Below are 14,312 nucleotides of genomic sequence, written 5' to 3'. Positions count from 1 at the left end.
TAGCATTTTATAACACCCAGCCTACTTGGGTAAAGCATTAGGCATTTCTATTGACTAAAAACAATCCTCTTATCACAACCTGACTGTGGGCCTGTGTTTGTCATACATTATGCAGATGATTCGATAAGTAATCATTTTAGGTTTTTAACCTTTCTGATTCATGTCAAAATTCAATTCAAATGTAAAAAATCACAAAATCACACAATTTATGTGAATGACAAGTTACTCCGAGCGTTTTCCAACTCCCCCCTATTTAACTGAGTAATATAATATGCCCTACTTTAGAATCACGAAACATTGTGAGAATTATTGCCATATTAAATGGCTGCTGTACTCGACCAGAAGACAGAATGACCATTTACTGCGAGCGGACCTTTTATTTAACAGATTTATTTTCAACAGTGAATGGTATTGGCTTTCAAATAATGTTATGCTAGTACACGCGTCTGCAGCTAAATCAATACAATACAATACAATACAATACAATACAATACAATACAATACAATACAATACAATACAATACAATAAACGGAATTTATATAGCGCCTTAGCATAAGTATGAACAAAGCTTAGGCTACAGTAAAATGTACAACTTAATAAAAAATAAAAAACTTAGTTTGGAAACAAATAGGTTTTCAGATTAGATTTAAAAGTGGCCAGACTATGTGAAGTACGAAGTTTTACAGGTAATTTATTCCAGAGAGCTGGCACAGAATTGCAGAAGGCATTATTCCCATATGTTGTGTGATATTTTTTACATTCAAGCAGACTGCCATCAGCATGTGATCGTAGGAACATACCGTCAGAAAATGTGTGAGATTTTAGGAGATTTTGTATTCAATGATTTTATCCACCTGTTTTCAGGAAAGAAACTGCCATTTACTGTGGTTATACCCCGGGGTTATACCTCTAACCCCGGGGGGGGGGCACTTCAATTTGAAATGGATATAGGTGTAGGGCTGGCGCTTTCGCACTAAGGGGCATTCGGTGAGAGCAACATGTAAAAAATATGGGGTCATTGGGTGAGAGCATGATTTTTGGCATTCGGTGAGAGCAAAATGTAAAAAATATGTGGTCATTGGGTGAGAACATGACCTTTTTTTTTAATGGAATCTTTGGGTGAGAACCAAAACAGCGCCACAAATGCCTCGAAAATCGAATTTCTAGTTCTAAATGGCTTCAAATTTCTATTTTTTTTTCAGTGATAAATGAAAGTTGCTGTTCAAATTGAACTTATAAGGGTCTTTGGGTGACAGATCAAATGGAAAAATAGGGGGTCTTCGGGTGACAGAGCGCGGAGCGAGCATGTGTTCGTAAAAAAAATATGGGGTCTTTGGGTGACAGCGATGCTGAAAAAGGGGGTCTTAACAGCCCTATATACGCGTCACCTCCAAAGTTGGAGTGCCCCCCCGGGCCTCTAACACCATAGTGATAAAGTTTATCAAGCAATATCAAACGATTAATAATATCGAAGACTTTCGACAAATCTAAAAGGACACCTGCTGTAATCTAATAAAAGACAGAGATAAAAGACTAGTTTGCGTCCGAAATTCTGACAATTAGATAGAAAATGCCGTACTGCGCAGGTCGGCAACCAATCACGGCGCGCCGTTGCCCTCACCATGCTCACGTAAGACGCGAACTACTCTTTTTATCTTTGTCTTTCATTATATTGTATGATGATCGACGATATCAGATGGTGCTGCAATAGGTATACCCCTGAAGGTGCTTTTGTACCACTGCGTCTATCACCTTACTGTTATCAATAAGAAAGAGAGTTGGGGCGGTATATGGATTGGTTGGACTTCAAATCCCTCCTATGGACTGGGATAACTGAAGCTCACTTCCACTGCTGAGGAACACTCCATTCGCGAAGCACATCTTATTTATTTGTAAACCATAAAGTCATTTGAATCCATTTAGAGAAAGACATTCAATTTTCAACGGTTTTTTTAAACCTTTTTTTGCTCTCACCCAAAGCCCCATATTTTTAAACACTTTTCTATCACCGAATGCCCCATTGCCCCTTACAGCAAAAGTCTCAGCCTTAATACATTTATATCGATTTCATGTTAGAGTATCCCCCAGATGCCAGGGGAGTTTTTGAAAACAAAGCGGACTCAGAATGCAAGGAGCCACTGGAGATTTTGGAGAGAAGATGAAGGACTTAAGAGTATGCCACGCTATTACGGCTATTCTTGGACAAAATATGTGCGTCTTACACGAAGGATACACCGTTTCTTGCAACTATTGTGCTCTGTGGTCGAAATTCACAGTTTAACCGTGTAAAATCATTCTGTTGTACACCGTCTTGTAATGGTTGAGGAATGGTACCCTTTTCAGGACTTCCATTATATAACCCCGGTTAAAACTGTTAACTGGCTAATAATGACACCCTCTTTGGTCTAACTGAAGCATAATATTAATAACATATTCACCACCTACGCTCATTATAAATTATCTGGTAGTCAGTGAACTTTGAGGTCTCTGGTTTGTAGAGGTTTTAAGTTGCCACCACTTCTATCAATGAAGTACATTATTAACTCGTACATTGTGGGCAGTTGTGGTTGCTGCTCATAGATAAGCAAGTTATATGTATTACTTTCCCGGCGGAATCGATAATGTTGGACGACCATTCCACTCTCTTCCATATCCACCCTCACTGAGAGCGAGTACTCCCCAGGATACGATTCGCTGGCTCGAATAAGCAAGTCACCCTGGTCGGAGTTCTGTAGGAGGATTTGCTCCGCATGGCCTCTAGAGATTTTGTGAAAGAACCAAGGTGGTGGTGTTGGAAGTTGCAGTTTTAAGTGATCTGGGTAAAATTCATACACATCATCGCTATCATTCCACTGTCTTCCTGGTGGTTTTGGTGGTTTTGGTAGTTTTGGTAGTTTTGGTGGTATTGGTGGTGCTATTAAATCGTCCAACTGCCCTACTGGTGCTGTTGTTGCTTTTGGTGGTATTGATGGAGCTGTTAAATCATCCCACTGCCCAACTGGTGCTGTTGTTGCTTTTGGTGGTATTGGTGGTGCTGTTAAATCATCCCACTGCCCTACTGGTGCTGTTGGTGGTGCTTCTTGAGATGCTGCTGTTGCTGTAATCTGTAATGAAATAAAATTGAAATAATATTCTATAAAATATATTTATTTCTGAAAATGTTTATTTTGTCAAATATTTAATATTACTCTTGACGATTTGAGTTTTGACATGTAAGCATACTAGAAATTTTGATTACAAAATAACAATCTCAGTATTTTCATTGTATTATTTATTGGTATTGGAAAAAATTGCTCCATTTTGTAGTATTCATTTTTGTCAAGTTCATATATATAGAACAGAAAAAACCCGAGTGCAGTGTTCGTGAACAGTAATAATAAATATGACGTACTTAAAGAAACGCATCTGGGTAAACATATTTTTACCACTCAATGCGCATACAAGACATGAAAAGATGACTATGACAAAATATTATGTCATAATACAATATTTAAAAAATACACTATCAAAAAGACTAGAAAACTTAACTTAACTTTACACTCAGGACGATGGTCACCAGTTCTTTTGTTATGCATAGTCGCGATAAAAGTCGATCGATACATGTTAAAATAAGCACAATTCAGAGATACACCTTTTTGCTATGAAATTAATTTTCTCGGTCAAATATAAAGCAATATTTTTTCCTTCAGAAATGTCAGTTAAAAACATACGAGGGTTGGTCAATAATATCCCACAACCATTATTTATCTCCGCTCATGCATGACTTAGATGACTGTTACTTACAATCAATAAAGTTTGTACCTTTGTCTTTCAAAACACACAACAATTACTATCAGAGTACCTTTAATTATGTAATCTCATTTGCATAAAGTCATTGCTATATGTACACTGACAATTGTCAACATTGGCGGAAAATTTTAATTGTAATTGAGGAACGCGTAATAAAAAAAAGCAGAAGTAAGGACCAAAGCAGTTTACAAGCCTTATTTTTGGTATGAGGTAATCTGAGTATATTTAATTGATAATTGTGAAAGAAGAAATGTATCCGTCAACATATGAGGAAAGGGGCCGTTGAACTACACCAAAAATAGGCCTTATCGACAAACAAAAATGATGTGAAAATCGCGAGAAAAGAGCCCACACGGTAGAAGAAAGAATCCAAATTATCTCCAAAATAAAACAAAAACAAATATGATTATTGGTATGGTATGAGAGATCATAGTCAGGACAATAGAATTTGTTGCAATAAAAATAAAAATAATTATGCGCACGCGTTGATGGTATGCATGATTGAAAGTACCAAAAATGTATGAAAAAAGTAATATTTCTTTCTTTTGTCTATCCCATAATAATCTCAGATTTTGGACTAGGTCAGGGGTTAATGAGATGTGATCCAAAAACTCCGTCACATCCGGAAGCTCATGTGACAAGATGGCGACGAATGCATCTACTGCTAATCTGTTGCTCTGAAGGTACACCATGACTAATACAGGGTTTGCGGACCAGTAGCTGTGTGAGTGAATTGCTATACCAAATCTTATGCTAAAATTAAAATATCTTTCAAATTTCTTATTCAATCCAGAGCCTCTCTATGTTGTGCTACTTTGATGACCAAAACAAGACCTTTTGAAAACAAGGGTTCAGTAAGAAAGAAATGTTTGTGATTTCACCACTGGGACCTCCTTTTAATAATCAGTAGATACCCAATCAAACCAGGTACCATTGATTAAATTTTGTCACCGATTAATCTTTCTATCTCTAATTATGTTAAGAACAATGGGTGATAAAGCCTACTCAAAATTGGAGATATTCAACACGATCCCTTTCCTTTAATAAAAATGGTATGTATCTAAAAAGAGTACAGCATCATTTCTATGTTATCGGTCTACAAAAACCGCGCCAGATTCCATACTTTAATTCTCGAGATATTTGGAATTATGTAACAATGCCTTAATTTGGCGCGAGATTTTCTTGACTACTTTTCACCATAAATCAGGCATTGTCCATGCGCTATTGTGTTTATGCTAATGCCATTACGTAATCAAGTGTTCAGCATCGCTAATACATATTTGTTTTGAAAGACGAAAGTACAAACTTATATTTAGCGTAAGTAACAGTCATCCAAGTTATGCATGAGCGGAGATACACCATAGTTACGGGAACTTATTGACCAGCCTCGTAGTGCTTGGATATAAGCTTTCAATACATTAAAACAATCCTGGTGTTAAAATAATGCATGAAATTGTGTCTTTTAGTGTGATATTTTTATTCTTATAGGCCTTAAGTTCGCCCGCGAGCTTTTTTCGGAATTCATTTTAAAGCGCTTCAAACTAATATAGTTTGCTGAAGAAAGATATTTCCCACCTCTGTAAGGCACATCGTGTAGTACTATATAATATAGTTTGGTCAGAATTTACGTTTGATTTCACCTTTCTCCACTTGCGACTGCCAAAATGTTCAACCAGTACTTCATTTCTAACATAACCAGCAGAAATAATCCATCCATGGGTACATTCGTGTGTTGATTTTGTCAAAATTGGTAGTCGGAATTGAAAATTGGTGAACTCAAAACCGAAATTCTGACAAAACTATGACATATAGCTTGATATGATGTGCTTTAGAAAGTTGGGAAATATCTTTGGTTAGCGAAATATGTTACTTTGAAAAGCAAAAACGTTGACCCCAAAAAGTTTGCGCGGCAACTTGAAGCCTGTGAGTATAAAAATTTTACACAAGAAGCATGAATTTCACACATACGTTTAACACCAGGGTTTAAAAAATATACAATACCAAGCATAACACAGTCGTGACACGAGGGCAGTGACGCCACTTGCACACATGTATTGTTATTACCAAGTATCTATGGGGTATACACATATTTGGGGTCAGGGTATACACAGATTTGGGGTCAAAGGTCATTAAGGGGTCATTGCTATTACCCATTGTCTATATGGTCTTCACATATTTGGGGTCAAAGGTCATTAAGGCGTCACTTCCGGTATAAAACCAAATACCTTCACACATAAATAGTGGTTACCTAATGTGTATGTGGTCTTTTTTATTCGGGGTCAAAGGTCATTAAGGGGTCATTTCCGGTATAAAACGAAATACCTTTAAAAAATTTATTAGCTAAAAAAATATAGTTCAGTAACGGTATGTTCACATATGAATTGTGGCTACCCAGTTTATATGTGGTATTTTTTTATTTGGGGTCAGAGGTTATTAAGGGGTCACTTCCGGGGTTAAACAAAATATCTTATAATTTTTTTAATAACCAAGAAAAACATAATACAGTGACGGTATGTTCACATATGAATTACTGTTACCCAGTGTATACGTGATATTTTTTATTTGGGATCAAAGGTCATTAAGGGGTCACTTCCAGGCTAAAAAGAAATACCGTCAATAATTTTTATTGGCCAGGAAAAACAAAGCACAGTAACGGAATGTTAACACCGAATAGTTGTTACACAATGTTTATATGGTATGTTTTATTTGGGGTCAAATGTCATTGAGGGGTCACTTCCGGTCCAAAATGAAATTCCTTGAAAATTCCTCTAATGGCGCAAATAACATAGCAGAGTGATACCATGTGCACACATGCATTGACATTAGCCAATATCTATGGGGTGTTCTGAGATTTTTGGGTCGAAGGTCATAATGGAGTCACATTACGGCTGTGTTCGTGGTCTCACATAACAGCGGTTCTAGTTATAGTTTACTTATGACATTTACTGAAAAAATGAAAATTCTTGCTTTCCTTTGTGATGTTAATCTTGCCCCCTCCCCTCCAAAAAAAAACAACCTTACCACAGATATCACTTCCTTTATGTTAGGACGCATTCTCCAATTGGCTTCCCAGCATTGCTTCATCAATTCTTTAATTGTTGGAGGGCAGTCTTCTGGAATGGGAAGGCGTTCATTCTCATAACATACTCTCATGACAACAACTTGTGACTCCAGGCCTTGGAATGGAAGCATTCCTGTCCGCATTTCCCACAACACCATTCCGTACCCGAATATGTCGTATTTAGGAGATAGTATGCCTTCTGCTAGTTCTGGAGCCATCCAGCGCCATGATGCAGAATCAGTAGCATGGCTAATGGTATTTTCAAGATTCTTTGATATTCCGAAATCACCTAGTTTCAAGGTATTTTCTGCTGTTATCATGTAATTGGGGGATTTAACATCTTTGTGCACCAAATGCTTTTGTCTTAGATACTCTAGGGGTCTAGCTGCTTGCTCCGCCCAGTCATAAAATTGCTTATCAGGGAGACGTCCACCATTAAGTTCTTTGAGATAGGATCTCAGGGAACCTCTATCACATAGCTCTAGAATCAACATGAATTCCATTTGTTCATCAACTACACCAATGAGCTTCACTATATTGGGATGATCAAGGCCAGACATAATATCCAGCTCTTTCACATCCCGCTTTATCAACTTCTTAGCAGCTATTTGTATAGGACCTAAAGATGGATGTATCCACGTCATCTGATAAACTGAACTGAAGCCCCCTTCTCCTATTTGCTTCACAAATTTCAAATCACTTTGCTTGATTTGATTGATAGGAGCAGCCATCTTCAAAAGCTGGGGACGCCAAACTGTTGAAATAACAAGTAACAAATGGATTAGAGATTTAAAGGCCCATGCAGTGATTTACTCATCGGGAGGATTATAAAAATTATAAAAATTGAAGTTTTTGGAACCTTTTTTTAGTGTCACAGACATAGACTGCAAGTGGTTAAGCTAAGATAAGACAATAGAAGACATTTTCACACGAATCTATAATTTCTCTGCTTTAAGGCCCGGTCACACGAGGTGACGAACGTGAAAATCACAAAATGTTGACGGCAAAGCGACGACAAAAAGAGGAAAAACAATATTCGCTGACGAGTGGGAACGACCTTCAGCGACAACACGACGGCAAGGGACGAAAGGCTGCTGCGGGAAACGGAGACTAGCGACCAAAACCGGACGTTGTCTGGGCGGCGAGTAACATTGTCTCGACGGAGCCTGACAACAAGCAACGAGGTCAGATGGCTGGCAGCGGATTTGCTTGCGGCAAGGAACGGCAGCTGACGGTGGATTGCGGCGATGATGATGCGGGCACGGTGGCGAAGCGGTACATGCTCTACCTCGCAATCGGAGTGTTGTGCACTTGGGCAAAGCGCTTTACCTCACTTGCCTCTCTCTACCCAGGGGTGATATGGGGAGCTGTTAGGAATATTGTCCATTAAGCGCCGCCCAAAGGTATGAGCATGCCTTAGGCATTGTATGGCAGCTAACATGTTGTAATGACAGCGGAATAAATGTAAAGCGCTTTGATACATGGGAAAGGTGCTGTATAAATATCAACATTTATTTATTTTAATTTATGACGTATACTGGGGTACCCCAAAAGGTGGTTTTGTTACATTTTGAAGTGCAGCTTGGATTTCAAAACACTGTCTTTTGAGTATTCCTTCTCTTAGAAGATTCAATCAGGTCTAAAATTGAGGCTAATTTATTCTATATTACTCATGTTTTTAACCTGTTTAAAATAATTTTTAATATTTTCTTATGACGTTTGGCATGAAATGTGCCAAGGGTGGTTGAGGATTAGGAGGAGGATTATTATTATAATCAAAGATATTAATATCAAAAAATATTACACATATCAATAATAATACAAAAATTAATATAAATATCAATAATAATCAAAATATCAAAATCAATATCAATAATAATCCAAACTATTATATCAATATCAATAATAATCAAATATATTAACATCAATATATCAATAATGATCAAAAATATTATCATCAATATCAATAAGAATGAAAATATTAATATCAGTATCAATAATAATCAAAAATATTAACATCAATATCAATAATAATAACATATCAATATCAATAATAATCAAAAATATTAAATTTTTTATTATTATTGATATTTCTTTCTATATGAACTTCAAAATTGCATCGTGCCGGACAGTCTTTTGAAATCGAACTGACGTCAAAAAAAGTCAAAAATCGCACAAAAAGTTTAAAATCGTGGACCATCGTTTAAAAATTGTAACACATCGCAGACCACCGTTTCCATGGCGCAGGTACTCGCAAACGACCCGCCATCAACAGTCAACATCCGTCACCCTCCGCACAAAATTCGCAAGTCACTGTCGCACCAAGATCGTTACAATTTCGTCATTTGCCGCAATGTGTCGTCAGGGTTCGAGATGTGACGTCACTTGCCGTTGTTTTTTCGTCAATGGTCGTTGACAACGACTACCAACGAAATTGTGACGACCTCAAAACGACTAAAGACGGCTTCGCACGGTATGGAAACGTCAATGAAATTAGGGTTGCGGTCTCCAACGAAATCTGAACGGAATCACAACTACTTCTTTTGCCGTCATAAAATTTTTAACATGTTGAAAATTTGCCGACGAACGCGACGAATAATTTCGGCCGTCTGCGGTCGCTAACGGATTCGTCAGCGACAACTAACGGCAACACACGAAGAGTTACGGTAAATTCCAAATTGCAATTCGCAGCTTAACGTCGCTGGCCGTTTACCCCTATTCGTCATAGTGTGACCGGGCCTTTAAGTAGTGTTGTGACGATAATTTATTTGCATAATTGAATATTGTGCTTTAAGGCCCGGTCACACAGTGACGAATAGGGGTGAACGGCAAGCGACGTTAAGCTGCGAATTGCAATTTTGAATTTACCGCCACTCATCGTGGGTTGCCGTTAGTTGTCGCTGACGAATCCGTCAGCGACCGCAGACGGCCGCAATTATTCGTCGGGAAATTTTCAACATGTTGAAAATTTTGTGACGACAAAAAAGTAGTTGTGATTCCGTTCAAATTTAGTTGGAGACCGCAACCCTCATTTCTTTGACGTTTCCATACCGTGGGAAGCCGTCTCTAGTCGTTTTGAGGTCGTCACAATTTCGTTGGTAGTCGTTGTCAACGTCCATTGACGAATAACCAACGGCAGGCGACGTCACATCTCGAACCCTGACGACACGTTGCGGCAAGCAACGAAATTGTAACGATCTTGGTGCGACAGTGACTTGCGAATTTTGTCCGGAGAGTGACGGATATTGTTTGCGAGTATCGTTTGCGAGTACCTGCGGCATTGAAACGGTGGTCTGCGATGGGTTACGATTTTTAAACGATGGTCAACGATTTTAAACTTTTGTGCGATTCATGAGATAGATATATGCATTTGTAGGATTGTAAAAATTAATCAAGTCTTTTTTTATGGTCGTTGACAACGACTACCAACGAAATTGTGACGACCTCAAAACGACTAGAGACGGCTTCCCACGGTATGGAAACGTCAAAGAAATGAGGGTTGCGGTCTCCAACGAAATTTGAACGGAATCACAACTACTTTTTTGTCGTCACAAAATTTTCAACATGTTGAAAATTTCCCGACGAATAATTTCGGCCGTCTGCGGTCGCTGACGGATTCTTAGCGACAACTAACGGCAACTCACGATGAGTGACGGTAAATTCTAATCAAGTCTTTTTGTGCGATGTTTGACGTTTTATTGACGTCAGTTCGATTTCAATAGACTACCCGGCACGATGCAATTTTAAAGTTCATATAAAAAGAAAATAATATCAATAATAATCAAAAATATTAATATTTCAGATTATTATTGATATTGATGATAGTATTTTTTATCATTATCGATATATTGATATTGATATAATAGTTTGGATTATTATTAATATTGATTTTCATATTTTGATTCCTATTGATATTTATATTAATTTTTTTGATTATTTTTGATATGTGTAAATATATTTTATTATTATTGATATTGATCTTTGATTATAATATGCCTAATTGATATTGATATTAATATCTTTGATTATAATAATTGATATTGATGTTAATATATTATTGATATAGATATTAAAAGTTTAGATTATTATTTATATTGATTTTACTATTTTTTATTATTATTATTGATATTTATATTGGTTTTTTATATTATTATTGATATGTGTAATATTTTTATTATTGATATTGATGGTAATATTTTTGATTATTATTGATAAAGATATTAATAGTTTTGATTATTATTGATATGTGTAATATTTTTGAATATTATTGATATGTGTAATATTTTTGATTATTATTGATATTGATGTTAATAATCCTGATTATTATTGATATAGATAATACTTTGGATTATTATTGATATTGATTTTACTAATTTTGATTATTGTTGATATTGATGTTAATATATTTGATTATTATTGATATTGATATTTTTTTGAGTGGATGATCAGAACGTTGTGAAGAGTGGGAACGCCAAAGGGGACTATACGACCCGCACACACACAGGCGTTGATGTCGGCTGCTGAGTCACGTCATCATCACCGCAATCCACCGTCAGTTGCCGTTCCTTGCCGCAAGCAAATCCGCTGCCAGCCGTCTGACCTCGTTGCTTGTTGTCGGGCTCCGTCGAGACTTCGTCACTCATCGCCCAGACAACGTCCGGATTTGGTCGCTAGTCTCCGTTTCCTGCCGCATCCTCTCGTCCCTTGCCGTCGTGTTGTCGCTAAAGGTCGTTCCCACTCGTCACCGAATCTTGTTTTTGCTCTTTTTGTCGTCGCTTTGCCGTCAACATTTTGTGATTTTCACGTTCGTCACCCTTCGTTGCTTATCGTCCGTCACAGTGTGACCGGGCCTTTAAGCCATGATACCCGTTCATCAAGTGAACGTTGAATCGTCCCGTGCATCAATTGATTGCCATGGAGCGAGCTATTGTCCGTGCTTTGATAAATGAATCACTTCTGGTCGGCTCTCAAACCAGTACCTTCAACATTGTCTGTTTGTTTGTTTTTTGTTTGTTTATTTGTTCACCCAGGTTGGTCCGTGAGGGACACATGCTGATCCATGGGAAATCCATGGGCCGTTTCAAGCTCATGCTAAATAAGTCACAAGCCTGGATAGCCAGTGTAGGCTAATCAATACTGTTGGGTTTTTTTTCGGTTTTTTTCGTATTTTGCCATTTTTTTAATTTCAAAATACCCTTCACTTTTAGGCAATTTATAAACAATTTGATTTATTTTACACTTACGATGGGATCCCTGAATGGACCTTTAAGTTATAAGATATGTACGAAAAATGATTAAGTTAGTACATATAATAAAAATATTAACATCACATAATCTTCCTCAACCTAGCATTGTAGTTTGATGTATTGTGAAAGGGAAATATGTAACAACAACTGTCTTGATTGCCGCTTGCAGTATTAATATATCCTAGAAGATGCTAGAATCCGAGCAAACACAAAAACGTTTTTAAAACGTTTGAAGTAAATTATATTTTGGGTTTTGGTTTAGGTAAAAACGTTTTAATAACATTAAAATGTCGGGTTATATAAAGGTCATGAAATCGTTTGAAAACGTTTTCTATGAAAACACACTACAACAATATTTTTAAATGTTTTCGAAATGTCATTGTAAACTATTTTTGCAAACATTTTTTTCCATATTTTTTGTCAACACTTAAATAACATTATGTTAAAATATTTGCACCTAGCAAACACAGAAATATTCTTAAAATGTTTTTTACAAAACGTTTTAATAACATTTAAATGTCAGGTTATATAAATGTCGTGAAAACATTATAAAAACGTTATTTAAAATATTTTGGGCAAACCTTTTTTGCAAAATATTTTTTCAACCCCAAAATAACATTCTGTTTAGAATGATTTGTACCAAGTTTTCACAAATGTTTTTGGAATGTTATTAAAACGTTTTTATACCCTTTATATAACCCAACATTTAAATGTTTTCTGTAAAACATTTGTGTTTGCTGTGCAGTAAATTACCAACAAATGTTATTTAATGTTATGAAAACGTTTTATACTCTTAATGTACCCTTTATATAACCCGACATTTAAACGTTTTCTGACAACCTTTTATAACCTTTTGCGAATGATGTCGAAAACGTTTTGTGTTTGCTGGGATATGACAATAATGACACGTGAATTCTTTGTGTCATTTCATCATATTTTTCAAAGGAAGTGTTAGGAGCCGGCCGTAATGACTCAAGGAAGGCCAAAAACCTTTTACCCAAATTCACTTCAGAATCCACAACTAAACACAATGTTTGATCAAGGTAAAATGTTATAATGTTATTAAGTTATAATGTGTGATTAGCTTAAGAATAGATTCCTATTTAATTGTTTATCACCCGGGCTGATCACACTGTCTACTTTTAATTTCGAGCCAAACAAATGAGGTAAAACGAAGAAAATTGCTATTTCATTTCAGCACCTACAATGCCATTACCTCGCCGATCGTATTATTATCATGATAATTGGCGGAGCCTCATGCAGCTAGGATGTACAAACAAGACGTGACGAATAGCGATATGCACACCGTTTATACGTCAATAGGTAAGACGAAAATCAACCAATTTTGCGAAAAATTGCCGCAAAAAGTAGACATTTTTGTGATTTGCACATAAAATCCTTGCACAGAAGACACCTCCCCAAATGTTGCTGCTTCCACCAATCACTCACTTTCTCCCACAAACATGATTTTCCTTGCACTTAATTGACAGATGTGTTGTTTTAAACCAGACTTCAGCAAGTCGATAGAAGAATATTAGGCTAATTACTTGGGGAGGAGGAGCACTTTAGTGTACTAAAAATCTGCTATTCAAATACACTATTTTCTTCAATAACAAATTGAACACCTTTCGTTAAGGTGGTACTAAAACCCCTGATAAAATTTGTTAGTAATTTTGCATTTTTCTCAAAAAATAACTATACACTGGTAACAAAAGTTATGTATATTATAGGAATCAAATTGCAATCATACTGCAATTTCAATGATTCAAGAGTAGTTCATTCTAGCGGTACCTCTTTTCTTATCATAAATAACGTACCGCTTCACTGAAATTCCAGTGTATAAAATAACTGGATTCCTTGCCTCTATTATATATGTACATAACCTTTGTTACCAGTGTGTTATTATTTTTAGTCACAAATTTATCAAGGGCTGTAGTACCACCTTAAGCCTCCAAGTTTTTATTTCTCCACTCAACTTACCGATATCTTTAGCAGCATAAGTCGAATCAAAGTTGCCTTAAATCACAACATTGAAGTACTTCCTACTAGAGACTCCATTTTGCTTGACTGGGATAACCTGTAGTTCATGTGACTAGTTGGGTTTTTCCGGTTGTGTATTTAGAGAATAAAGGTAATGTTTTAGCCTCTGTCGTGATCTATCGTCCCATATAATACGGGCGACATAAGGGGAAATACTTGAACCATGAGGTGGAAT

General features: G+C 36.6%; 1 protein-coding gene across 1 annotated transcript; it reads right to left on the bottom strand.

Annotated features, from left to right (window-relative positions):
- Positions 1–1,839: 1,839 nt before the first annotated feature.
- LOC140164079 (mitogen-activated protein kinase kinase kinase 20-like) lies at positions 1,840–14,278 on the bottom strand. Its single transcript, XM_072187334.1, has 3 exons — positions 14,078–14,278; positions 6,812–7,605; positions 1,840–3,105 (listed from the first exon to the last, which is right to left on the bottom strand). Exons 2-3 carry the CDS (start codon positions 7,580–7,582, stop codon positions 2,470–2,472), a joined length of 1,407 nt encoding a protein of 468 aa, XP_072043435.1. The 5' UTR covers positions 7,583–7,605; positions 14,078–14,278; the 3' UTR covers positions 1,840–2,469.
- Positions 14,279–14,312: the final 34 nt, after the last annotated feature.

The sequence above is a fragment of the Amphiura filiformis genome, chromosome 11, assembly GCF_039555335.1.
Source record: "Amphiura filiformis chromosome 11, Afil_fr2py, whole genome shotgun sequence".
Classification (NCBI taxonomy): Eukaryota; Metazoa; Echinodermata; class Ophiuroidea; order Amphilepidida; family Amphiuridae; genus Amphiura; species Amphiura filiformis.
The sequence above is the reverse complement of the archived record's forward strand: the minus strand, read 5'-3'. Positions and strand labels throughout refer to the sequence as shown.